Here is a 27,032-nt window from a genome sequence, read left to right on the forward strand (position 1 = left end):
TGCAGCAACAACAGCATGGACACAGCTGAGCAGGAGCTGTCACTGACTCAGCCTCTTGCACATCACTGAGCAGTGTTTGTAAACACCAACAGAGATGTGGGGTTTGTTTTAGAACACTTGAGTTGCCATGGAAGGTGTGAACTCCTTTGGTTGTTATCTAAAGCAATATAAAAGCATAAAGATAATACTTTAAAATGTGTAAGAGAGAAAGGCCAAGGACAGGAAGGTTTGTAATCAGGGGTGGGAAATGATGGAGCAAAATGTGTTCGGAGAGCCCTGAGCACACAGGGCCAGCCCTGGGGGTGGCAGCAGGCTCTGGGAGGGAGCAGCAGGAGCCTCAGCCTGGCATTCCAACACCCCAGCTGGCAGCAGAGCAGTGATCCAGGATGATCCTCTCTCTCAGCTGCTGTTGGCACTTCTGGCTCAGGAGCTCCTCCCCTGTGCCAGCTGTGCCCCCTGCTCTCACTGGAAATTGAACTCCCCATCATTTCCCCCTGCAGTAACTGTGGCAGGGCTCACTGCAGTCAGGGCTGGCCTTGCATGGCTGTAACTTCAATTCCCTCTCTTGGTAAAGCCGGCCCAGCAAAGGCTGAGGTCCAGTCAGTGCAGTTGGTCAGCACTAATTACAAAGCAGGTGAATTATCCCTGAGAGGATGTCACACACCCAGATCAATGGGTCAGGGACACCCAAACACCCTTTCCATCCCAGAATACTTCCCAGCCCTCACCCTCCCACTGAAGCTCATTCCCATGTGCCCCTCCACCTAAATTTTTTTTGCCAGAAAGAAATATTGTCAGGAATACACTTAAAAAAAAATCAATGGAGAGGATGTTCTTCACCCTAAACAGAACATTCCTGATTTACTCTGCCCCAAGAAGCCATGAGGGATAGTCTGAAATTAAAAACATGACTTGTTTTACAAAAGTACCAGGGATTTACCATGTCTGGGTTTCTAAGTTCTTCACTCAGCACCTTTCCTTTAACTGGACATCAAGTGCTGGTTAAAATAAACCTACTTATCCAAAATACTTCATTTTTTCAAGAGACACATGATCTGGTTTAAAAACCACAGCTTAATGGTTCCTTTTGGGAATTCAGAGTTAAAGTAAAAGCAGCTTACCTCTTCTGGGATTTTTCCTTCCATGTTTTCAGCTTATAATGAAGTGACAACTAGAGATAAATAATGTTTAGAGTTGCAGTCCAAATACAATAATATTGATAAAAACCATGCAGAACAAAATGGAGAGTTCAAGTCCCAATTTCCTGTTGAGGAAGCAAAGCTCACAGCATTCTCAGTTATCACCCAGGATTCACATCCTGCCCTTCACATCCCTGTTCCAGAATGTTCTGAGGCCAAACTGGAGCTGGTGTCTGGGTCTGGTTCTCCGTCTCCCAGGAGCTCTGTGGGTGCTGCTGCTGCAGAGCAGAGGCTGCAGGGGCTGTGTGGCCATTCCAGGGCCTGTCCCAGCTCCCAGCAAAGGCAGCAGCTCTGCCCAGAGCTTTGGGGTGCAGAGGGCACAGCCACCCCTGACCCCCAGTGAGGCAAAACCCCAAATGAGTTCCCATTGTGCCCTAATAGCCACATTTCACATTTCACCACCTGCTCTTTGAAAAAATCCATGTTTAGCTTCACCGACCTGTTCTGTCCTCCTGGAGTTCAGCCAACACAAAACCCTCCCTTGCACCTCAGTGAAAAGAAGAGAAAATGGAGCCAGAGCGGGGCAGGGCAGGAGCCTGGGAGCTCATCAGGGTGTCCAAAGCAGCTGCTGCTCAAAGATCACTACAGCACACAAACTGTCTTGTCATGACTGGAAACGTACAGGTTGTTTTATCAAGTGTGTTTTTACTTGCACTGCTGTTATTTATCAGTTACTTTTTAAAAACCTATTCAGAAATGTCATTTCTTGAGTTTTCCAAATGCAGATGTCCCAGTAAGAACTGTGGCTGACTCCATTAAAATGATGACATTGAATCTTAAACCTAAAATTTAATTTATTTTATTAAAATAAGATAATCAAGAGGAACCTTGGCTTACAATAAATGCATTTTCTCAGGAGCAATAAAAACAAAAAAAAAATTAAAACCCAAATCAACAAGAAAAACTGTATATGCTCAGTTTCCTCTTGCTAGTGCATCTCTTGGACAACAGCTCCTGCTGGATGCAGCCTCTGCAGGAGGGGGAACATCCTCAATCCTCAATCTCTGCAGGAAGGGGGACACCCTCTGCAGGAGAGGGGACACCTCAGCCTCTGCAGGAGAGGGGACACCCCCAGCAGGAGAGGGGACACCCCCAGGCTCTCCCAGCCCAGCCCTCCTCACCCACCCTGCCTGGGCTGCACCAACAGCAGGTCCATAGTACCAAAGGCAGCTGGGAGGCTTCTCAAGATGACCAAAGCAGGACTGGCTCATCTCCTTCTCTCTGAGCAGGACAATTCACGACAGATTCCATCCTTTTGCAAGAGTTTTTCTTCTATGTGCAAAACTATTGCAAAACTATTTTGTGTTGAATTAGCATTTGAACTTATTTCATTGGCTTGGTGAAGCTCTTAGGCAGGAGCTGATTTCCAGAGTTATTTCCTCTTCCCGCTCCAGGCACAATGCCCAGGGTGAGGTGACACTTGGCAGGGGCAGTCAGAGCACCAGAACATCCCCTGTCCCCAGAGCCCCTCACTGGGCCCAGAGCAAAGCCAGCCAGAACCACTGCCAGACAAACAGCCACCGCTTCTGGGAAGGGCAAAATAAGGCTCAAGTGCATCTATTAAAAAAATAGTAATAGATCTCTTGATTTGTAGTCTGTTACCTCTCCCAGAACAAGAGATGGTAGCAAAGGCAATGAGGAGCTGTGTCCCTGCAGGCTGAGAACTGCACGAATCCAGAGCAGCTTCTTGGTGGCGTGGGACACGGAGTCCTGCCGGAGGAGCCTGGACAGCTCGAGTTCCCCCTGCAGCCCCAGCCTGGAGCAGGGCAGGAGAGCTCGGAACAGGGGCAGAGCGCTCGGAACAGCCTGCTGGGGGCAGGGCAGAGCTCTCAGAACACGGGCAGCCTGCTGGAGGTCAGCGTGCACGCGTTGATGTCCTCGGTGTGGGCGGCGCGGTGCAGGGACGGCTCCGAGGCGCTGCGGTTGATCTTGGGCAGAGAGTGCTGCAGCAGCTCGATGGAGGACAGGATCTGGGGAAAGAGAGCTCTGAGAGGCCTGTGGGACCTGCAGCTCCCTCTGCTTCCATTCAAACCCTCCATTTAAACCCACACCAGCTCTGAGAGGCCTGTGGGGCCTGCAGCCCCCTCTGCTTCCATTCAAACCTTCACTCATTCATTCATTCATCCATTCACTCACTCAGTTCTTACCCAGTTCAAGTTTCACATTAATGCTCCATGGGGCACTGAACACAGAGTGGAGGAGCCCAGCTCTGCCCACTCTGCTCTGTCAGTGCTGGGAGGGCCTCAGGGGGTTCCAGAGGTTGGGAGGATCAATTTCATCAATTTTCATCAATTCACAGATAATCAGGAGCAATTAATGAGCATCTAAACCACCCTCCAGCAGAGTAACTGGGAAGGAACTGCATCTTCTGCCTGATGTTCAAAAAGAACTTTCTAAACAATGCTTGACTGCAACAGCAGGAAGGTATTTTTCCAGAACTGCTGATGTTTAATTAATTAATTACTCATAATTAATGAGTATAAGGAAGTCTATAGTCCATCCCCATAGTGACAGGAAAAGGTAAAGCATCCCTTGTAGAAATACCAAGAATTGCTCCAGGAGTTTACACCCCCCAGTGGATTTTGTTTCCTTGTTCAGAGTTGTGGGGAAGGAAAGGAGCAGTGGCCTCTCATTTCCCTCAACTCTAAAATGAAAGGAATATCCAGAGATAGATTTCACTCTTCTGGACTGAGGGGGTTTGGTTTGTCTCTGGGCAGGTGAGGTGATGAATGCCCAGCACAGCCTCCATGGACTCCCAGTCCCAGAACTGTCAGTCCAACCACAACACAGCCCAGAGCTGCATTAGCAATGAACACAGCACCAGGGCAAGGCTGCAGTTCCTGTTAACCACAATTTCCATCTGAGCAGGTCCTGTGTGCCAAGGGCTCCTCACAAACCCTCACCCCTCAGGGGCAGGACCCTCACTCACCTGTGGGAACAGAGGCCTCTCTTCCCTGACTTTCTTCAGGCAATCTGCTACCAGCCTCTTCATGGCCTTGGGGCAGTTCTTGTACAGCTTGCTGAGGTCTGGGGAAGCGTAGCCCCTGCCAACCATGAAAATGATCTGCAAAACAACCACCCACAAAAACCAGGTCACACAGGGGGCTCCCTGGCTGAACCCAGTCCCACAGGGCACTGCCCTGCAGGTTGGGCTGCCTAACAGCACAGACCAAACACAGATATTCAATATTCCAAGGCTGGACAATAGTTACTGGGTTTTTCCCTTAATAAAAAGCACCAAATCCAATCTTCCTGACGTAGCAGCAGGATATTTAACACCAAAATGGGAATTTCCTGTAACTACAACTGTATAAAGCAGTATTTTACTGTGCACCTGGGAATAAACTAACAGGGCACTTCAAATGTTTATGAACAGGGAATTTTCTCCTTTGAGTACCTGCCCTGTCAATCCTGAGGTGAACTCACATTCACTGCTGACACCATGCAGGCTGTCAGCACCACCTCAGCTGGTTTAACAAATAATAAATTTCTATTTTCCCCGCATTTCTCCAGGCCAGGGGATGTGCCATGGGCAGAGGTGAGCTGGGCTGCCCCCAGGGGGCTCCTACCTGATCCCTGTTGTTGATGTGGGAGTAGGGCAGCTCCCCTGTCATCAGCTCGTAGAGCACTATTCCATAGGAGTAGACATCTGACTGGAAGCTGAAGGGGTTGCTGTCCTGCATCCGGATCACCTCGGGCGCCTGCAGGGAACAAACACAAACAGAACTCAGCAGCAACACCAGACAGCCAAGAGAGCATTTGGGAAGCTCAGACAGTGAGCTCAGCTGGAAATCAGTGAGCAAAGGGCACCCCAAAGCCTGATGAGTTCACCTAAGGCTCTGGGGAAGCTCAGGCTACTCCACATCTTATTATCAATACAACACACCAAAAAATCAATGCTTTAACTGAACAAGCATTTTGCCATTAGAAAAAATATTAATATTTGGATTTGCAACATTTATTGACTCCTGTTACACCTTACACAGAACTGAGCCTGAGTTTCACCATCAGTTCTTAAACTGGAATCAAGGTTAAAAGGGAAAGTACAAAACTCTCATCTCTTGTAAACTGATACCAAAACTTGGTCAGGAAATGTGAAAGCCAAACACAAACCAGCACATACTGAACAGATCAGGGAAGAAATGCAGGAACATTTTAACATTTTGCATATTTCCCCGAAGTTTGATGAGGTTACCTAAGGCTCTGGAGAAGTTCAGGCTACTCCACATCTTATTAAAAATATCAATACAGTACACACACACAAAAAAAATCAATGCTTTACCTGAACAAGCATTTTGCCATTAGAAAAAAATATTAATATTTGGATTTGCAACATTTACTGACTCCTGTTACACCTTACACAGAACTGAGCCTGAGTTTCACCATCAGTTCTTAAACTGGTATCAAGGTTAAACAAATATAATATATATTTATATATATAAATATATAAAAATACATAAATATATATTAAAAATATTTTCAAAAATAAAAAACCTCTCATATATTGTAAACTGATACCAAAACATGGCCAGGAAATGTGAAAGCCAAACACAAACCAGCACATATTGAACAGATCAGGGAAGAAATGCAGGAACATTTTAACATCTTTGCCAATTATGAAGCTTCTTAAAATAAACACTGTCAGATGGCTGAGCAAAACAAGGTGTGAACCATCAGAAGAATTTTCCCCATTGGCTGAGATATTTTCTCCCTCCTAAAGAATCCCCTCAGAATTATTAAGGAAAGCACTAAAGTACAATAAGAGATCTCAGGAGCTTCCAAGGAAACAGAAACAACCTTCCCTCCTGTGACAGCTCAGCAAACATGGGCTACAAATAACTAAAATAAATATATTAATTTTTTTAAAGCCTGCAATAAGCAAATATGCAGGGTTTTCTTTCCCAAGGTCTGTTTTATGTACACAAACACATTGCATGCCATTGGGTGAATTAGTTTTAAATCCTTATATGAAAAGTTTTTTAAAATTTGGCTTTTTGTACAATTTTTTTACAGAAAAGAACATTTCTGCTTCTGGATCTCTGTTTCAGGTGATGTGTGTATTTTACAGAGCACAAAGCATCCTGACATTTTTAATGCACATTCCCAGGTACACTGACAGCCCTGAATATTTCAAATAACTCACAACCCCAGTGGAGAGTCCATGGGTGCCTGGTGCCTGCTTTGCACAATTCAGCCCCAATTTTCCCTTGTCCTAGAGCTGAACAAAAGCCCAGACAGACTGACAGACCTGGGTGTTCAGGGGCAGGTGCAGAGCATTGAAAGCAGGGAATTTGTGCTCACCATCCACAGGATGGAGCCCGTGGGCTGCTCCACCTGCTGGGACCCACTCCACCTGGATTTCACAGTTGCCAGACCAAAGTCTCCTATTTTCACTGTGAGGCCTTCATGAAGAAATATATCTGTGGCTTTGTTAAAGAAACTGCACAAAACTGAGTCAAACATTGGGTATTTTCTGACCTGACTGGCAAGTGCTGCTTGTTTTATTGAAACCTGCTGGGAGCTGTATGGCAAACAAAGGAAAGGGATTTTAAATTAACATTTAACACCAAACCAGAGCAATGTTCAGCAGCATTTGTAGATTTATCTTTATGGTGAGCCAGGACAGAAATCAACAGTTCACTGCCATCCATGGCTGCAGCTCCTTACATAACTGAGAAAGGGAAACAGCTCAGAGGTCTCAAACTCAGAAAAGAAAATTAAAAAAAAACAATTACAAGGAGAAATAAATATCAAAATAAAATCTATTTCCATAAAGTTCTCTGGCAGATCTGCTGAGGTTTAACTATGATTCTAACTGGAAAGATATCCACAGTATTTATCATTATCTCCTTCATGGATCTGTCACTGATATCTATATTTTATATATATATATCTCTATATCTATCTATCTATCTATAACCATATTTATTATATTAAATATATAACCATATTTATTATATTAAATATATAACATATTTATTATATATATTAAATATATAATAGTACAATATATATTAAAATAACCTCAGCACCTTCTTTGCTGGGTTTTTTTTAAGAAGTTTTCATTTAATGATTCCACTTAGGAATGCTGCAAGTTCAAGAAGATAATTCAGAAATATAAACATGACTGACTCTTTCTCATTTCTATGTCAGGAGCAGAGCTAACTTTCCTATACTTTTGGCCTCTATACTTTTACAGTATAGAGGCCAGAAATTTGTGATTCCTAGTAATGATTACTAGGAATCACAAATTTCTGGCCTCCTATACTGTAAAATAATTGAGTTTTTTTAAACTGAAAATGGAATTCACTGACACTGTGGAACTCCTGGACTTGGCAGATTTTTTATGATGACATTTGCCAAAACATCCTGGTCACATCTGATGGAAGGAAGCCCCAGTTCCCATCTCCAGGGATGTTCTGGTAATTCCAAAATCAGGCATTTCCAAGGCGAAAGAAACCAGCTCACAACATTTTCACTCCAGATGTCTTACTGAATATTTATTTTTGCACAAAATATAATAGTAAAAGGCTGCCTTTTCTTGAGTTTAAAGTAAGACTTTTGGCTTCATTTCTGCCAGCTATGTGAGGAGTTTTAAACATACTAAAAACACCCAAGAGACAGAAACAAACTCATATGTGCACACAGAAGAACGCACAGCTCCCATCAATGAGAGCAGCATGTGGCTACCAGAGGACTGAATAAACCTCATTTCAGTAAAATAAGAGAATTCTGGAGCACAACTGTTGCACATCTTTATCCCAAGTGTGGTAAACAAGCACAGCTGTCCTGTGGAAGTCCTTGCTAGCTCATCAACAGGGATTGCCCATTAGTAGTTATATATATAAATATATTTTAAAAAGCTGCTGCAACCCCCACAGAAAGCAAGCTCCAAATCACCATTAAGAAATCCCTCCCTCCCTCCCTCCCTCCCTCCCAGCAGAGAATGGAGACTCAGGAAGGATACTATTGGATTTCATGTCTCTGTGGATGATGTTCTTTGCATGTAAATAGCTGTGAAGGGAAAAGCACAAGAGCCATTAGCAGGGCTGCTCACAAACAATCAGCATTTTCATTGCCCCCAGACAGTTCATTCAGTTTATCCCACACCCAACCCCTTCTGGCTTTCCACAAATCTACTTTGGGAACAAAGACATGGAGCTGTGCTCAGTGCAGAGAAGAAATGCCAGGAAGGAGTGGCACAAATTCATTAACCCTGGGAACCTGGGGCTGTGCTCACAGCCATGAGCTCTGTGCCCTGTGCTGGGGCTGCCTGCTCCAAATGGGCACTGAAACCTGCCCAGATCCTGGAGTCTGCTCCAAATGGGCACTGAAACCTGCCCAGATCCTGGAGTGTGGCTGCTCCAAATGGACATTTAACCTGCCCAGCTCCTGGAGTCTGGTTTGCAAACCTGGGCCTTGAGCTCTGCAGCTGCTCCTGTGCTCTCAGCATCAGAGCCAGGGCTGAAAGCAGAGCTGGAAATGCTTCCAGAAACATCTGGGTGAGTCCTGGGGAACAGAGCAGCCACCCCTCAGCCCACAGAGCGTCCATCAGTGTGTGTCAGACACTGCAGGGTTACACTAACACAGGGAGGAAAAGCTCCCTCATTCTGAATTTGCAACAGCATTTCATCTGCTCACTGCAGCAGAGCTCAGGCTGGACAAGCAGATAGGGAAAATGGGAGGAGGGAAAGGGAAAGAAGGGGGAAAAGGGAAAGAAGGGGGAAAAAAGGGAAAGGGGGGGGAAAAAAGGGAAAGGGGGGGGGAAAAAAGGGAAAGGGGGGGGAAAAAAGGGAAAGGGGGGGGAAAAAAGGGAAAGGGGGGGGAAAAAAGGGAAAGGGGGGGGAAAAAAGGGAAAGGGGGGGGAAAAAAGGGAAAGGGGGGGGAAAAAGGGAAAGGGGGGGGAAAAAAGGGAAAGGGGGGGAAAAAGGGAAAGGGGGGGGGAAAAAGGGAAAGGGGGGGGAAAAAGGGAAAGGGGGGGAAAAGGGAAAGAGGGGGGGAAAAGGGAAAGGGGGCAAAAGGGAAAGAGGGGGGAAAAAAGAAAGGGGGGAAAAGGGAAGGCACTCACTCCATGCCCTGGGCCGTCTGGCGGGCGATGTCGATCAGCTGGAACATCTGGAACTTGGTCTCCTGCACGTGCAGGTGTTTGTAGAGGCTGCTGCCCTCACACCACTGGGTGACAATGGCCAGGTTGTCCTTGGTCATGTAGCCCATGAAGAGCAGGATGTTCACGTGCCGGGTCTTCCTGACAGAGGAGCACCAAGAGAAATCAGTGGCTGCACCCAAAGGGTTCCCCGGGGCTGCTCAAAGGGCACTCCTGGCTGGATGCACCTCACTCATCCCTGCAGTCCCAGCTCAGGGTGGGAGTGAAATCTGGGCTCACAGATAATTAAAATACAACACAGTTGCCATTTTCTGTTTATCAGCTGGTCTTTTGTATTTTAGTTACAATGCTCCTTTTAGTTATTTGAAATCAACATTTAAGAAAAGGATGCCTGAAAACCCAAATGGTTTGACATCAACAAGCAACAGCCACACTTGCAAGTGGGGTTAGAAGTTACTGGAATGGCAGAAATCACCCTGGAAGCTGGGGCAAATCCCAGCTTTAGGTGGAAGACTAAAGACTTCCTTCCAACCCCCAATTCTTCCCCATTCCCAGCTGGTTTCACAAACCAGAACTTTTCTTTCCACCCCAAATTTTTCCCCATTCCCAGCTGCTTTCAGAAGCCAGAGCTTTTCTTTCCACCCCCGTTTTTTCTCCATTCCCAAATGCTTTTGCAAGCCAGAGCTTTTCCTTCTATCCCAACTCTTCCCCATTCCCAGCTGCTTTCAAAGACCAGAGCTTTTCTTTCCACCCCTGATTTTTCCCCAAGAGAAACCAAAGGATGGCTATAAACCCTCAAGGAATTATCAGATACAGAGATGGGTTTTTTATGTATCTACTTGGTTCATTTTCAGCAGTAACATCACAGACACTAAAAAACCTCAAGATCTGAAAGCAGAGAACAGTTACACTGAGCAGTGCATGTGCTTCAGGAAAAAAAAATTATTGTGCTGCAATTTGAAGAGGAACTTCAACACTTGAAGAGTTCAAATGTGGTGAGAATTAGGGCAGAATTTATTAATGTCCACCTTCACTGCCCAGTGTGGTCTGAGCAATGTGGGTGTTAGGAGACCACAAAAATACTCTGAAATAGGATTGTCTTTTTTATTTTTCTCTGGAAATCTGCTTTTTGTGCACAGAACATTGGGCCAGAAGGCTCCAGGGAGGCAAATGCAGCAGCTGGAATATCAGAATTTAGCAGTGCAACACCAACTCACCTCAGGACAGCCACTTCATTCCTGAAAGCCTGGAACTGCTCTGGGGTTGGGTCTACAACCTTTAGGATCTTCACTGCTACATCCCCTGGAAATACAATTACCACTAAAGTTACTGAAAATGCAGCTTTGCTCTCCTCCTCAAATTAACATTAATAAACAATGTAATTAAAATTCCTCATCTGTGCACAGCACACCTCTACTAAAGGGTCAAGATTTCCCTGCAAATTCCTGTGGTATCAAGCAATTAATTGAGCTGAATTTCAGTCTAATGGAAAAAGCCATTAATTAATTATTTACATACTTCCCTTCTATTTTTAAGGGAAAAAATTCCCTTAAATTTTTATTCTCTCCTCCTTTTTGCAGGACATATGTACACACACCTTTGTGGTTTTATTATCAAATTTAAATATTGAAGTGTTTTATATATAAACTTCATCTGAGCACATTAGAAAAACCCAACAGCTCTCCTTCATGCTTTCATTAATTATCTAATTCTTGAAGAGGTGTGAATGTTCTACTAAAATAAATCATAATATGAATTTAGTTTTTATTACAAAATCTGATTGAAGTAATTTTTCCTCTTGATTTCTGTGTCCCATAATGAAAATCAGAACCTGTTCATGACTTTCAGTGTAACAATATTGCTTCCCTTGCTGCTGACAGCATCTGGACTTTGAGACATGCAAGTATTTACTCATTAAAAGTAGAGGGCAGCAGGTAGGTTTCCAGATTTGTTTTTTTAGGGTTTTTTTTTCTGACAATTCTGCCATTTAAATTAAAGCCTGGAGGGGTTTCTGTATGTTTCTGTTCAAAATCACAAGTCATGAATTTGGAAACAAATTCTGCAGCTTTGCAGGGTGCCTGTTTTCAAAATATTCCCATTACCTAAAGATCAAACTCTCATATTAATCATTTTTTCATTGAAAAACTCCACAATTTATTTATGCTGATTTCCTTTCCATGCTTATTAAACCACCAAGGTTTTAAGAGAAGCTAAATATAATTGAAGAGCAGGCTGTGGAATTTCCCAGCTAACAGAAAATAAACCCTTTTCAGAAAGCAAACTGGACTGGAACATGGGAGTGAAGAGATCAGAGCAGTGAGAATGGAGAGTTGTGAGATTGAGGTTTGGTGTCAGCTTTGCTTTAACCCCAGGGCTGCTCTTACACAGCAGATCCTGGTTCTGCCTGGGCCTTGGGTGAAGGATGAGCACCCAGCAGCAATAAATCCATTTTCCCTTTGGTGAAGGATGAGCACCCAGCACCCCTAAATCCATTTTCCTTTTGGAGGCAGCTGAGCATCCAGCACCTCAATATCCATTTCCCCTGTGCCCTTGGTGAAGGATTAGCACCCAGCACCCCTAAACCCATTCTCCCTTTGGTGGCAGCTGAGCACTCAGCAGCAATAAATCCATTTTCTTTTTGAAGGCAGATGAGCACCCAGCAACAATAAATCCATTCTCCCTGTTCCCTTAGTGAAGGATGAGCACCCAACAGCAATAAATCCATTTTCCCTTTGGTGGAAGATGAACACCCAGCACCCCTAAAACCCATTCTCCCTCTTCCCTTGGTGAAGGATGAGCACCCAGCACCCCTAAATCCATTCTCTCTGTGCCTTTGGTGGCAGAGCACCCAGCAGCAATAAATTCATTTTCCCTTTGGTGGAAACTGAGCACTGAGCACCCCAAAATGCCTTTTCCCTTTGGTGAAGGATGAGCATCCAGCACTCCTAAATCCATTTTCCTTGTGCCTTTGGTGAAGGATGAGCACAGAGCACCCCAAATGCATTTTCCCTGTGCCTTTGGTGGCAGATGAGCACCCAGTGGCAATAAATCCCTTTTCCCTTTTGTGGCAAAAGAGCACCCAGCACCCCTACACCCATTCTCCCTGTTCCCTTAGGGAAGGATGAGCACCCAGCACCCCTAAATCCCTTTTCCATTCGGTGGCAGATGAGCACCCAGCACCCCAAGATCCCTTTTCCCTTTGGTGAAGGATGAGCACCCAGCACCCCATAATCCATTTCCTCTGTGCCCTTGGTGAAAGGATGAGCACGCAGCACCCTAAATCCATTTTCCCTCTTTCTTTGGAGGCAGCTGAGCACCCAGCACCCCAAGCTCCATTTTCCCTGGGTGCTGCCCCCCAGCTGCAGACTCACCGTGCCACTTGCCCTTGTAAACTGTCCCAAAAGAGCCTGAGCCTATCCTGGTGGACAGCATCACTTCACTGGCTTCTATCTCCCAGTAATAGCTGGAGTCTCTCTGTCCACGAGGCCTCTGCAACAACAATTCACAGGGATTTCATTTGTAATCACCTGTATTATACACACACAAATAAATTAAATAACTTCCTTCACACAACTTCCCCCTGACACCTTGAGGGGCTGGCCCTGCAGTTTGGATTTTTGTTTTTCTCCTCAGTTTGGGAGGGTGGTTGGGGTTTTTAGCAAAAAACCCAAATAAAAAATCACCCATTTTCATGGATGTCTTGAACTGTTTATCATGAAGGTCTGCACTAGAAAATTAAACCCTAAGGAACATGTATTTTATGTTCTGTCTGAACATAAAATACATCTGAAATATTTAAGAAAGTGGTTTCTTCAAAAGCACAATGCTAAAATTCTGTATTAATCCTAAATTAAATAACATATTTAAATGGAATAAGTCAAACAGATAAGAACAAAATTCCCAATGTGTAAGTGAGCTAAAACTGTGAATCCCACTGAGCAACTGTGTTTTCCTTGTGAAAGCTTAGAAGCCTTCAAAAATTTCAAGATATCAAGATATTATTAACTCTTCTTTCTTTCCCCCACCTCTAAGTTCAAATCAAACCTTTGAGGGAAAAGCTGCATTTTGTAAAATCTGTTTTTCCCTGAGACATTTGACTGTCCAAGGGAAATGAAGGCATTGGCAATGGAAATGAAGGCACTGGAAACACATAGTTCAAACAGGGCTAATAAAGCCAATTTTAAATAAATTAAAACTGGATCAAAAGGATGTAACCTTGAAAGATTTAAAAGGAAATCCTTGGACCTGCACTGACAATGTCACACCACTGCCTGAAACTCATTTGCAACCCAGAACACTTTGTTCTGAGCATTTATAACCCATTTATAACAGTGCCATCATTCCCCAATTAATGATAATAAATTGCTCCTCTATACACAGTGCAGAGCAATCCAAGATTATTACTTTTCAGTGCAGAAATTCATCCCTGCACTTTTTAGGGCAGAAATTCATCCCTGCACCTTTCAGGGCAGAAATTCATCCCTCACCACTCTCCCAGCAGGGTGTAACTCATTTTTTAATTACAACAAACACCATACTTACAATTTTGTTTTTTTCTTGTGTGTTAGATGCAGGGGCTCTCTCTCTTTGGGCTGGGACTGGGGTTTTAGGCTGAGACCAGCCAGTTGGGCTCATATTGTTAGGACTTCCAGACAGAGCAGAGGGTGAGGCTTTGAGACAGAAACACAAGAAAACAGTTGATGAACAAAAAAACAACCAAATCAAACCATATTAAAAATGTTTTATTTTTGAAACCATACCTGATTCACTATGGCTTCGAATTGCATCCTGCAACAGAGAAAATAGATAATAAAGTTAATAAAGGAACAAAGAGCACACAAAGGAACAAGCAGGGCTGGAGTGGAAATTGCTGGGCCAGTTTTAGTGCAATGCAGCACTGGCCAGCAGCTCCAGGATTGGGGATCTGCTCATCACACCAATCCTGCAGGAAACCCATGCAACTTGTGAATTCTGACAACACAGGGAAGAGTCACAGCATACTGAAAGGACTGCTACCAAAAAGGAAAGAGAAAAGGGCACAAAACAAGAAGAACCAGCAGCAACACTGCCTGCATTCCCCCTGCACCTCATGCTCGTGTTCCAGGTGTGGACAGAGCTCCTGGCACGGCTCTGCCCCAGGGGACAACTCCCAAACAGCTTCTGGGTAAAGCAGGACTTTAACCCCCCCAAATATTCCACCTCAACACCCATGTGAAACAGCTGTACATACTTCAACCCCAAAAAAGCTACACAAGTGCCCCTACACAAAGCCCTCTCCTTTTCCAAGCACATTCCCACAGGGAATTTGGCATTTGAGCAGTGTTTCCCACAGGTCACCAGGACAGTGCCACAAGTGTCACCTCATGCCACGGGCACAACACAACTCTAGAGCCATGCACAAGAGAGAACTAAGCTCTGACAAACAGCACTGCACAGCTTTTCTCACCTGCCTTTGGCATTATCCCAAAGTACAAACAGCAAAGGGAAAATATCCAGGGACTGTGTGAGTACAAAGCAAGAACATGCACTACAGAGAGGTTAAACACTGTCAAAGTTAACAGAAGTCAATGCAAATTCTCTAACTAATTAGTAGAATAATAACTGTAAGATTTCATAGGAGGACAGAACAAGCCCACATTGCACTCCACAGTTTCAAATTAAGATTATCCTGAGCAAAGATTCAGTTATGAAATACATTGGTTTAGCTAATTAGTTGCATTCACCCAGGCTGGACTAAGTGCAGCATTCTTGCAGATTGCCACTGCTCCACACCTGAGTGGATTAAAATCTGCATGGACAACCAATGAAGAACTCCTCAATTCCATTATTTTGTTCAGTTTAAGGATAATAAAGCCTTTCAGAACCCAAATCACAAGTGATTGGTTTTGTACATCAGCCTGAGAATGTAAGTGCTTTCAAGGAAGCTGGCAAAGGATAACTAAAGAATTCAAATTGTTTCTCATACTTTTATCTATGTGGAATTACTTTGAAAAAGTATTTTTGAGCTTCAATCCTGATGTGAATATTTGTTCATTTGCTTCTGAATTCAACAGCAAACAAACCAAACCCCCTGTTCCTACACAAGTAACACCATCCCCAGGGCTGTAGTTTGTCAACTTTACTTTGATGGGAAATAAGAACAGTAAAATTGTTCTTAATCTCAGGGCTTTGGATGGGGACAGCCACTAAAAACCATTTCCAGAGGGAAAAGCCACCCAATGGATGTGTTTTGAGAAGGTTTTGTTTAAAGGCTGTTTAATGCATTCTAATCCAAGCCTACTCACACTCAGAGAGGATGAATTCAACCAGATAAACTGAACATGAAGCTCTTTATCAATTTGCCTCTTCCAATTAACAGCCTCAATACTTGAGTATAAACATGCTGGCAAGATTCTCATCAGCCCAGGTCCAGATTAAACACTGCAGGTGGACACTGCCATGGCTCACAAGTCCCAGCAATGCTGTTAATGACAAGGAAACAGAAGGCACCAAGGAAATACCTACTCTTCCCCTCAAACAAAAGCGTCTGCACCAGGAGCTGGGAGAAGCATTCAGGCTGTTATTCTAGGCCAACACAGTAAGAGATAAAAGAAAAGAACAGAGGAAGTATAAAAAAATATTTCTAAAAATTAAATGTTAGGCTAAATGAAAGAAAAAGTAAGCTAATTTGCTTGATAAACGATAATTAAGTGCAGTAAAATTTTGAAGTATTCCTGCTCAAACCCAGAGGTTCACTAGGATCTATCCTTGGCTAAACCATTTTTTATTACAGTTTTTCTCCTGGTTCATTAGAAAGTCTCTGCTACTTTCTTTCTGGATTGCTTTGGGGCCTTTTAAAAGCCTTTAGGATGTAACAACTATTTTTATGGTAATGTGAAGATCCAGAATAGAAAGTGTTTGTCTTTACTGCTCTGTATAAAGAATAAAGAAAAAATGTCTCCTTAAAGACTCATCACTCTACCCAGATCAATAATTCAATTTTCTTGAGTGCTCCATTGTGGTTTGTGCCATCAGAACCAGCAAAAAGGGCTGGGAGCCAAAGAACCCAGAGAGAAAGGGAGGACACAAACCCAGCTGACACAGCCTCTGACCAAAAATGCTTCCTGGGCTGCAGGGCACTCTTGCTCTGCCGCCAAGGGCCAGAGGAACTCTCTCATCCCTTCAGAGGATCTTCAGGTTTCACACAAGTCCATAAATCACAGCTGAAGATGCAGGTGAGCTCAGCAGTGAAAGGCTTTTGCTGGGCCTCCAGAGTTTTTAAATTATTCCAGAGGCAAAAGCAACAAACAGTGTTTGCTGTCTCTGCCAGGTCCTGCAGTTCAGCATTTCCTGCACACCACTTTGTTAAAGTTATCACAAATCAAAATTAAGGAAACCCAGCCACTTAAGCCTGATTTCCAAGAGTTGTCCCTCACTGCCAGTCTAAGGGAGGAAAATACAAGAAAAAGGTGTTTGAAGGCAAGAAGAGCAGGAATAGTCTCAGCTAGACTGGCTTCAGCCCACAGGCCCAGAGCTGTCATTAATTCCCTTCAGTGCAACACAAAACAGATCCCCAAGAAGCTCTGACCTACTCAGACTCAGGGCACCTTCAGTCTGACTGAAAATTAACACCAGCCCCCCACAAACCCAGACTTTTAAATTTAGAAGAACATTTTTAGACACGTCTAAAAAGCATTCTTCACAAAACTGACTAACTGCTAAACCTCTTTCCATCCCCCTAGAATTCACCATTATTCCAGCCAAGCTGATAAACTGCAAGAATTAACAATGAACTCCCTGTGCAAAGGTGTGTCCTGATGCCTTCCCCAGTGAGGCAGCTGAGGCAGCCAGAGAGCAGAGGGGAGGAAGGCAGGGAAGGCAAGGCCCCAGGGCTGTGGCAGGGCAGGGCAGCCCTGCTGGGTTACCTCAATGATCCTGCTGTCCACGGGCAGGGTGGTGCTGACCATGTGCACGTTGGGGGTGGAGGTGGAGCGCTGCCTTTGGGACAGAGAGCCCTCAGAGGAAGGGTTGGATGGGTTGAAAGTGAAGGCATGAGGTGTAGAATACCTGTGCTGGGAGCTGAGAAGGAAACAGAGACAAAGGGAGAGTTGTGGTTATTTTTATTTCCCCTCCTCTGGCAAGTGAAAAACACTGTTCAATGTAACCTGTCCAAAAGCAATGCACACACAATTCCAAGCAGAGAAAAAGCTGGGATTTACACATCAACTAAACTACATGGTCAGCTGAATCAGTCCCAGTTTAATTTAAGAAATAAATTTGAAAAACTTGAAGATCTTGTCAGCTCATCTATTTAATTAGCGTGTTTAGCTGAGGTCTGGTTTTGCTGTTAGGAATTTTGCCACCTCAATCCCCATCAAATCACATTTAATACACTGACAAAATACTGGCTCTGAGAGATGAATTCAGGACTGTGAAACTAAACAAACTGCTCATTTCAAGCCTGTTAAATGCACAGCTTAAGAGCTAAGCCCTGAATCTGCAAAGCTTTGCAAGACTGTTCAATGGTTTGCACAGAACAGCCAGCAAGGAAGTCATGAAACCCAACACCAGTTAAAAGGAGGCCAAGACTAAAATCCAGCTCAACAAAGAGTTATAAATCACAGCTAAGGCCACTCAGGCCATAAGGATCCCAAAACACAAATGCATCTTAACTGAAATGGGCCAGCCTTCACAAAGATCTGTAAAGTTAATAACTCACTGTTCAACAACACTGGAAATAAGAGTGAGATAGCAAAGATCAATTCCTGATGCAGTTCCCATTAAAATAAAGAAATAAAGACATAGAACCATTTACAAGTCAGCTACGTGCTCTGTGCCTCATTCCTGGCCAGATTGTTCAAATGGGTGCAGAAAAAACAAAAGCTGGCCTGCTCTCTTCAGCCTCTAGAATTTCAAGGGAAAGAATACAGGCACGTGTTAGGGTCAGGGGACAGGCTCCTTGGAAAGGGACACAACTTCCATTTCAGCACTTAAAACTACAGGAAACTTCTCTTTAGGTATCAGAATTTTCTTTAAGAAGAGCATATTTTCAGTTCTCACTGTTCTCTCCTTAAACTCCTATCTGTCATCAGAATATCAGAGCATTATTTTAGTTATGATGTGAATCATCCACCACGAGACACAAACTCTCAAATGCACACTACCTGATCGGATAAAATAAAATTTATTCACAAAAATACCAAAAGGGAGCCTTGGATTTTCTTAGGCAGGAAAACAAAGGTCTCCAAAAAGTCTTTAATACTCTACCTTAAAATTTTAAGGCTAAAAATTGAAACTATGAAATCTGCAATCAATGCTTTGGTGGATCTGAGAACAAGAAAGAGTTGTCTGTGATGAAGTGGTGTTACTGCCTTGCACATTGATCCCAACCTTGTATCAGACTGCTCTGCTTTGGAGGAGCTGGGGGTCTCTGGCTGCTTTGGATGGATTGTTTTGAGAGAAGTGTATTTCCCAAGAGAGAAATGACAGGAAATACAAGCTTACCTAACAGGTATCCGGGAGACAGACTCCCGCATCCGCCTCATTGTCAAGGGAGGTAGTGCAGGGACACCACTGTCACTGATATTTGAATTTGGGAACAATCTGAAATATCAACAAAAACAATTACAACTTCAACTGCTACACTACCTCCTGTACAATGCTCTCGAAAGCTGAAATTTGAAAGGGCTGTTTCTTTGCAGCATGATTAACTTCATGAACACATTCCTGTCTTTACATCGTGTTTTTCCTCTGTGTACAACTGAAATCTCTGCCTTCAGACTCCCAAAGAAAAGTTCCACGTGTTCTTTCCAAACTTGAGAGACAAAATCTTTTTATATCAGACTTCAGATTTTCCTGAAAGGGCACTTGACACAATTTAGCTCTATTAAAACCAGGTAGCACCAAGTGGCACAAGTCATCCTGCACTCTCTTAGAATGGGAAAATGCAGAACCACATGACCAAGTTTAGTTATAAAAAGTTATAACCACTAAGAAACAAAAACAATTACAGGCTTTAACACTTTTGCATAAAAGGACTTCTAACATAATAATTTTCAACTTTTTGTAGCTGGTATTAGGAAAGTATTACCCTCCATCTGCTTTCTCACCATTCACCATTTTCACCAGAAGCTGAGGTGTAGAACAGCTGAACACTAAATTTCCAACAGCTAAAATCCAACTGAATCATGGCCTGGTTGATTCCTAACATGTGCTTGTGAGAGGAATTGCTGTCCCCTGCTCAAAGGGCATTGCAGCAACTGCCTGGCCATTCAAGGTGTTTGTTTGCTTGTCCCAGAACATTAAAACCCAGAGCAAGAACAAACTGCAGCTGATGTGCACGGCCTTTGGGGAACAGACACTCATTGCTGGCTGTTGCATGAGCTCGACCCACAATTCTGCTCACAGGGACTGCCTTCCCCACAGCCCCAAAGGATCTCTGGGATCAGACACACAAAAGCAAGAGCCAGCCAGACTTGCTGGTGCCATGAGAAAGGAGCAGTCCTTACAAGAGCTGCCTGATGTTGCTCCAGTCCACACACATGGTTGGCACCTTGGTGCTGCAGTGCTCGTGGAATTTGTAGCCGCACGTCTGACAGCGGAAGCCATTGAGCAGGAACTTCTGGCAGATGTCACAGAAGGCAAGCTTCAGAAATGTCTTCCTGGCCTGGAAAGCACAGCCAGTGATTATTAATTAACTAATTAACTCTTCATTAACTGACATTTGGATCTTCAGAGCCCAACAGAAATAAATAACCATGGTAAAATGCTGTCAGAGCCCCAGGTTGCTACTGAGCTTAAAACCACACTCAAATATTCCAGAGTGGATTTCCAGGTTGGTCGGACACCTGGGAAGTTTAGAAACACTGAAGGCTTTATTTACAGAACAAACAAACAGAGAGAAAGAAAAGGACAGGTGTTCTGTCAAATGCAAAGCAATTGTTTTGCTCAGCAAGGTGTCAGAGCTGTGTGAACCAAGAGCTGGGGTTTGTGTTTGTTTTCAGTAGCACCAAAGAGGTGAAAGAGCATCAGACTGGAAAGCCCAATTCATTTTTTTTATTAGCCAAAACTCTTGGTGTTTATGACTAACCAGTATCCCTTGCATGAGAAATACATTTCTTAGTAATCAAAACAATAGAAGGAATTTGTACTTTTTTTAAATGGCAGCCTACTTTGTTTTTTTAAAAGCTTGTGAAGTATGAAAAGATATTAAAATGAACAAAGGGGCTTCTTCCTCCAGAACCTACTGGAGAGAAAAGCTCCCAATTTCAGCCTCCTCCAGACCTGGAGAAAAATATTCATTTTCTGCTGAGCAGCTGCAGATGACATTTTCTGTATTTTTTTTTTAAATGTAATGTAGAAGTAAAGTGACTTTCAGGTTTTGCAAATCAATCTTAACCTTTCCAATGGATGTAAATTACAATCCTTTAGGATTTAGATTAGCACAATGTATTTCTAGAACACAAGAAGAAAAAAGCTAAAATATGGGAACAGAGTTCCTTCCCAGGGAGAAGACAGTAATGCAAGGTAAAACAGTTAGAGTTGGGCATTATCTCTGCAAAAAAAAAGAATTTGTAAAAAATTTTTAAAAATATAAAACCCACAAAGCACAAAACCACCTTCTGCTTATTTGTTCTGTGTGGAATAAACACAAAATAATATCAGTAATTTAAATAATCCATTTTTGAGAAGGAACTACAAAGTAAAGCCTTTCATTCACCCACAGAACACTCATGTCAAGGCAGCATTAGCTCACAAAATAATGTCATGACCTGCAGAATTAACAGCACCCATGAATATCCAGTATAAATAATAAATATTGGACCATCAGTCCAGTAAAGCTGTTGAACTTATCCAGCCTTTTTTGACTGATGAGCTAGAGACTGCAAATGGAAATTTTCTGCCTTTTCTGGACTTTAAAGACACGGGTATCTCACCACAACAGTTACAGACACAGGTATTTATGCAAAATAAAAATGGCACTCATCAGATCTGTGAGGAACATGCACAGTGTGAGCTTAGACAGGCTGTGACACCTGGGGATCACCAGGGTAATAAACACAATTCTGGCATTTCACTGCAAATTGATATTTGGGGAATGGAATTTGTGGGAAACAGAGGTGAAGGAACCAACCCCAACCTCTGAAAATCCCTGTGTCCAGAAAGCCAGAAGCTTTCTAATGCCCAAAACATTTTTTGGCCAAATCTGTGGCTAAGGTGATGAAATTCCCAGCAGAATAGAGAGCAGGACAAGCTTACAAAATTGTGAGTGGTGAGTGGGACGTGGTCAAGGAAATCCACTCGCAGCTCCTCTCCAATCAGAGAGGCAGCATCTGTGTTCCAATCCAAACGCACTTTCTTCCTGAAAGAGAACATGGGGACAACAAAATCACTTTGGGGAGAAGTCTGGCCTCAACAACAATTGTGTCTGGTGAGTTTTCTTGAGTAAATTCAAAACAAATACACAAAAAATCATGGCTAACCTCGTACAGTGAGCTCGATAGATCTCAGTGTCTTTCTCCAAAAAATCAGAAGCAAGTCACCTCTTTTTCTGCTCATTTTTATCATGTTATTTCTTTATAAAATATTGACATAAAACACCTGGAAGCTTTAATGGAGTCACAGAAACACCCTTATAAATGTAACAGAAATTATTGTGACAACCTCAGTGACACAAAAGCCACTATTAGGTGTTTGGGCAGGGACTGGTGGCCCCAGAATGGCCTCAGCTGCTCAGAGATGGAGCCCCACAAATGCCTGAGGCTGCAGGGAGCTTTAAGGCCAAGCCTGAGGAGGTGGGAAGTGCATTAACTCCATGAGATACCTTCACTCCCTCAGCTTGTAAAACAATCACTTGGCATTTAATAGCAGCATCCCCAGTCCTACAAATAAATATGGAATATCTGGAGTGAGACTGAAATCCAGATATTGGGAAGTTGTAGAGGAATGCAGAGCCTTAAAACTGAGCACATGGAACTGTTCAGGGCAGTGGGCTAAGAACCACTGACACTGAATTTACCAAGCACAAAGGCAGCACAGAAATGCACCTCCAATATGAAGGAAAGCATCACTTCTTCTAGAGCATGGCAAAGCCCTCACTAAGGGGCTGCAAGCACTAGAGGGAACCCCTCCATTTTAAATATTTTCAATATTTAGCTTTAAAACAAAATTGAAATTGCCAATACACAGGAAGCTGACAGAGTTACCCCAGAAGAAGGCAAAGAAAGCAACACAAAGTGTTCACAACCAAACTGCTTCAAAAGAAATCATCCAGAGGGGAAGAAAACATTACTGCTGCTATTCCAAACCCAAGATTTTTACATTCTCTGGGAGGAAGTTTGACTCTTACCCCTTGGGCTCAGCAAGAAGTCGAAACACTGCACAGCACTCTGGCTGCAGCCCCCTGACCTTCAGCGCCTTCATCAGGCAGTCATGCAGGGTCATCCCATTCCTCACGTTCACCTGGGAGCGAGGGGGACACAACAAAACATTTACACACTGCTGCACAGTCTCTTTAAGCTTTTCCAAGACCATTTTCTCATTTTCAGAAATTCCAGGAAAGCTGCACAAAGTGCACTCCTGCAAAGCTCTGAAGGCATTTTATAACTTCTCTGTTTTTTATAACTTCTGAGTTTCTATGAAACAGGATTTTACACAAGCAGGCAGCCTCCAGAAGGAATAGAAATGCAGGCAAATGGAGCTACCTCAAGTACAGATAAAAATTTAATTTATATTTCAGGAAACTTTAGGTAAGACTATTATTAGGTACACTCAGCTCCAAGAAACTGAACAGAAGCGTTTGCTCAACAAGTTTCACTTCGGTTTTAACCCCCACACTTCAAGTGAGGAAAATGACAGAAGTGTCATGCAGGCATCATTGTTTAGGTCATCCAACAATGACTTTTCATGTGGAACATGCTCATGTGCTTTAGAAAATTCACAGCACTGAGACAGAGCAGCAGAGCTTCTCAAAATACAGATACAGAGCATATTTCAAATAAACCACATCCTCTAAAACCACCCAGCTGCTGACCATCACTCAACCCCAGTAAGAACCTTTTGAAGGAGGGGATTTCTGGTGGTAGGGCCACCCCCAGTGGGGGCAGGAGAGCATTTGGAGCCCACACTCACCACGGTGCGCTGCTTGTTGGGCAGGAAGACGCGGATGGTGTTGCTGGTTTTGGACGTATCCGAGATTTTGCCGTCGTCGGACGCCCGGCGCTGGTACCCAAACTGCTGCACCAGCGTGGGGGAGATGCAGTTGGGGCCATCAAAGACAGAATCCTTCAGGCCAAAGCCATTGCTGATGGTCTTCCAAGCTCCCTGGATGTGCTCCATTGGTGCAGCCTAAGGAACATTGGGACAGTCAGGGAAATGGGCACGTCCTTCACTCTGCAGTGGGGCTGCGCCCTTCTCCTCACAGAACAAACCTCAGCCTTTTCTGGAAGCTTCTGGAGCTGCCCTGCTTTGGGAGGTGACCAAGCTGCACTGCAGGTACAGTTCACCCCCAGCTGCACAATCAGCCTGCTCCTAAAGCATTGCACTTTTTACACACAGACAGAGCAGGAACAGATGTCTAATTCCTCCCACTACACTTCACCAGCAGGGGAATCCACATGACCAGTGCCTGGGGGGCTTTCAGAGAGGTGGCCAGAATGTAGAACCAGAATATCCTGAGCTGGAAGGGACCCACAGGAACACCCAGTCCAACCCTGGCCCTGCACAGCCACCCCAACAATCCCACCCTGGGCACCCCTGGCAGCTCTGGCAGCCTCGGGGCTGTGCCAACTCCCTGGGCAGTGCCAGCACCCTCTGGGGCAGAACCTTTCCCTGAGCTCCAGCCTAACCCTCCCTGGTGACAAGAATGGAGGCCAGCACAGCAGTCCTGAAAACCAGATGTGCCACACAGGCATTAGCCCACACTGTTAAGAAAAGAATTAATTAATTAATTAACTCAACAGGAATTACAATGAAAAGAATTAATTAAGGAATCTATTTTTATCACTGATTTTGAGGCTTTGGTTATTTGGGTTTTTATAAATATTAGTACAATTTACATAGTGTGAAACAGCAAAAAAAAATATTTCTCAACTTTCACACTCATTATGCTCAGTTATATTTCAGCATAAATAAACCTGGGACAACTGGGATTGTTCAGCCTGGGAAAGAAAAGGCTCCAGGGTGAACCAGCTGAAACCTTTAAGTACCTGAAGAGAGCTAACAACAAAGATGGAGAGGGATTATTTACAATTAACAGGATACAAGGAATGGCTTCAAACAGACAGGGAAGAGGTTTACATGGGATATTGGGCAGGAATTGCTCCCTGTGAGGGTGGGCAGGCCCTGGCACAGGTGCCCAGAGCAGCTGTGGCTGCCCCTCGATCCCTGGCAGTGCCCAAGGCCAGGCTGGACAGGGCTGGGAGCACCTGGGACAGTGGGGGTGTCCTTGCCATGGCAGGGGTGGCACTGGAGGGGCTCTGAGGTCCCTTCCCACCCAAACCATTTTATAATTCATAAACATCTCCCACTGCAGGGACACCAACAGCCCCCTCCCTGCACACATTTCTGCACATGCAGGGACACAGATAAAGGCATCACTGCATTTTCTCCCCAGTTATCCCAAATGCAAAGCAGCTTGAACTCCAAATTGTACTCAAACATCTTACTCAAAATTAGGCAAAACCAAAGCCTGTACAGAAACCCAACAACCTCATTCACAACATCCAACACTGACTGAACGCCTGCCAGCAGCTGCTCAAGTCTCATCTCATGTGTGGTCCTGCACCTCCAATTATCTGAACCCTCCAATACATTTCCTCAGGTTTATGTCAGAGAAAAGCCAACAGTGTTTGTTTCAGTTGAAGAGGTAAAACAATGAAATTCTTAGGTAAAAAAAGATCTCCACTAATGTTAAGTGGCCTTTTCTGGACTTTAAAGACACGGGTATCTCACCACAATAGTTACAGACACAGGTACTTATGTAAAATAAAAATGGCACTCATCAGACCTGTGAGGAACATGCACAGTGTGAGCTTTGCAGTGTGTGACACCTGGGAATCACCAGGGTAATAAACACAATTCTGGCATTTCACTGCAAATTGATACTTGGGGAATGGAATTTGTGGGGAACAGGGGTGAAGGAACCAACCCAGAAGGATCAGCTGAATTTCAGTGTTTTCCTTCACAGCACATTTGCAAGTACCTTTGGTCCAGACCTCAAGCCAGGTCTGAGCAGCAGCCAGAAAGGAAATGGAACAAAGTTCCAGAGAAAGTTTGGTTTAGGTGAAGTCATGACCACCACATGCAGCACCCTCAGCCTCAAAGGGAACTTTCAGCCAGCTCCTGAATATCTCCTGCACTGCCAGCACAGCCCCACCTCCCCTCCTGCCAATCCCTGCCACTCCTCAATCCATCAGCTCTGCAGGTCCAGTTGGCCAAAAGTTCAAAATGTTAAATATCAGTAAGATTTAAACTCCATGCTCAATCATCTAACAGGATTGAGATACTTGGTTTTTTTTTTAATTTTTAAATCCATGGCACATAAATGACAAGAGTTTTATATTTGATGTAAAAAAGGGAATAAGAAGACACTGAGACATTCTGAAAAGTGAGAGGTAAAAGTGAAAAATACAACCAAGTTCACCACACACCTCACAATTCCTGGGCACCAGAAAGGTGAAAAACAAGTTGTGTTCAGTTACAACACCCACATAATGCACATGGCAGCTGAAAGAGTAACTCCTGAGATGGCAGCAATAAAAACTGAGATAAACTCTTAGATAACAGGGGAAAGATGAAACCCAGAGAGCTTCTCTGAACTTAACCCCTATGGGAAACTCCTTTGTTTCACTCTTCCAGGTAACAGATGAAACTAAACAAAAATAGGAGCTCAACTTGATTTTTCTGCTGAGCTGAGCTAAGGAATTGCAGGACAGCCACCAAAACCTCCTTGTCCCTGCTGACAGAAGCTGAGAACACCCCAACCTTACATTTATACTTAATATTTTGATATGCTGCCAACATTTCCTGAAAAATTCCAGAGAAAGCAGGAAATGACAAAGAATTCACACTTGCATTTTGACAAAAGATAAAAATACCCTAAAAGTGACTTCCCTGCTCTCAGGGCATTCTCTCCCCAAACCCAGCACACTGAGGCACAGCTACCAGGGAAGATCACAGCAATGTATTTTAGGGTTGTTGCACACACAGAAACCACAGACAGCAACTGCTCTGAGCCTGTGTAGATCCAAATGTCAGTTCTATCTTTAATTAGGCATTCGCATCCTTCTCTCCCAGGATCTCTGCCTCAGAACAGTGTCAGAACAGGCCATGTCTGGCACAGTCCCCCCTCCCAGCACTGCCCTGCTCTTTCCTGCCATCACTGAGGGTTTGCCACCCCTTTTGGCTGAGGTGGGTTTGCTCACAGGAGTTCTTTCCCTAGCAAATGGATGTACCACACTCACCATCCCCAGCTCTCCTCCTCCCCACACAGGGAGGAGCCAGCACCGAGGAAAAGATGGGAACAGAGGTCAGAGCTGGCCTGGAGCTGCCAAAAACCTGCCAAGAGGCCTGAGGGCGGAGGGGCGGGGGAGAGAAAGGGAAGTTTACCAGATCTTCAGTCTGCTGGGGAGAGACAGGGAATCCCTGCTGGAAAGATGCTAAACCTGCTCTGGCATCCACAGGAAAGGTGGGGCTTGATGGAGAAACCCAAACTGTCCTGCAGCTGACTCCTGCAGCCATTCAGAGCAGCC

General features: G+C 44.1%; 1 protein-coding gene across 3 annotated transcripts in view; it reads right to left on the reverse strand.

Annotated features, from left to right (window-relative positions):
• Positions 1-1,982: 1,982 nt before the first annotated feature.
• Positions 1,983-27,032, reverse strand: part of RAF1 (Raf-1 proto-oncogene, serine/threonine kinase) — a 42,497-nt gene continuing 17,447 nt past the window's right edge. For 2 of the 3 annotated variants that reach the window (XM_054280856.1, XM_054280855.1), the window contains exons 3-18: positions 23,413-23,628; positions 22,631-22,743; positions 21,541-21,643; positions 19,791-19,948; positions 18,787-18,885; positions 17,208-17,361; positions 14,064-14,091; positions 13,846-13,973; positions 12,675-12,792; positions 10,521-10,605; positions 9,268-9,444; positions 8,167-8,213; positions 6,501-6,619; positions 4,769-4,900; positions 4,129-4,263; positions 1,983-3,169 (exon numbers count right to left, since the gene is read on the reverse strand). In XM_054280856.1, coding sequence (XP_054136831.1) covers positions 3,029-3,169; positions 4,129-4,263; positions 4,769-4,900; positions 6,501-6,619; positions 8,167-8,213; positions 9,268-9,444; positions 10,521-10,605; positions 12,675-12,792; positions 13,846-13,973; positions 14,064-14,091; positions 17,208-17,361; positions 18,787-18,885; positions 19,791-19,948; positions 21,541-21,643; positions 22,631-22,743; positions 23,413-23,619 — 1,944 coding nt within the window. In that variant the 5' untranslated portion in view covers positions 23,620-23,628 and the 3' untranslated portion in view covers positions 1,983-3,028. The remainder of the gene's footprint in view (positions 3,170-4,128; positions 4,264-4,768; positions 4,901-6,500; positions 6,620-8,166; positions 8,214-9,267; positions 9,445-10,520; positions 10,606-12,674; positions 12,793-13,845; positions 13,974-14,063; positions 14,092-17,207; positions 17,362-18,786; positions 18,886-19,790; positions 19,949-21,540; positions 21,644-22,630; positions 22,744-23,412; positions 23,629-27,032) is intronic. The other variant, XM_054280858.1, reaches the window with a different exon arrangement.

This window comes from Melozone crissalis, unplaced genomic scaffold, assembly GCF_028551555.1.
Source record: "Melozone crissalis strain CALT ecotype California unplaced genomic scaffold, PUWL_Pcris_2 ptg000029l_1, whole genome shotgun sequence".
Taxonomy (NCBI): domain Eukaryota; kingdom Metazoa; phylum Chordata; class Aves; order Passeriformes; family Passerellidae; genus Melozone; species Melozone crissalis.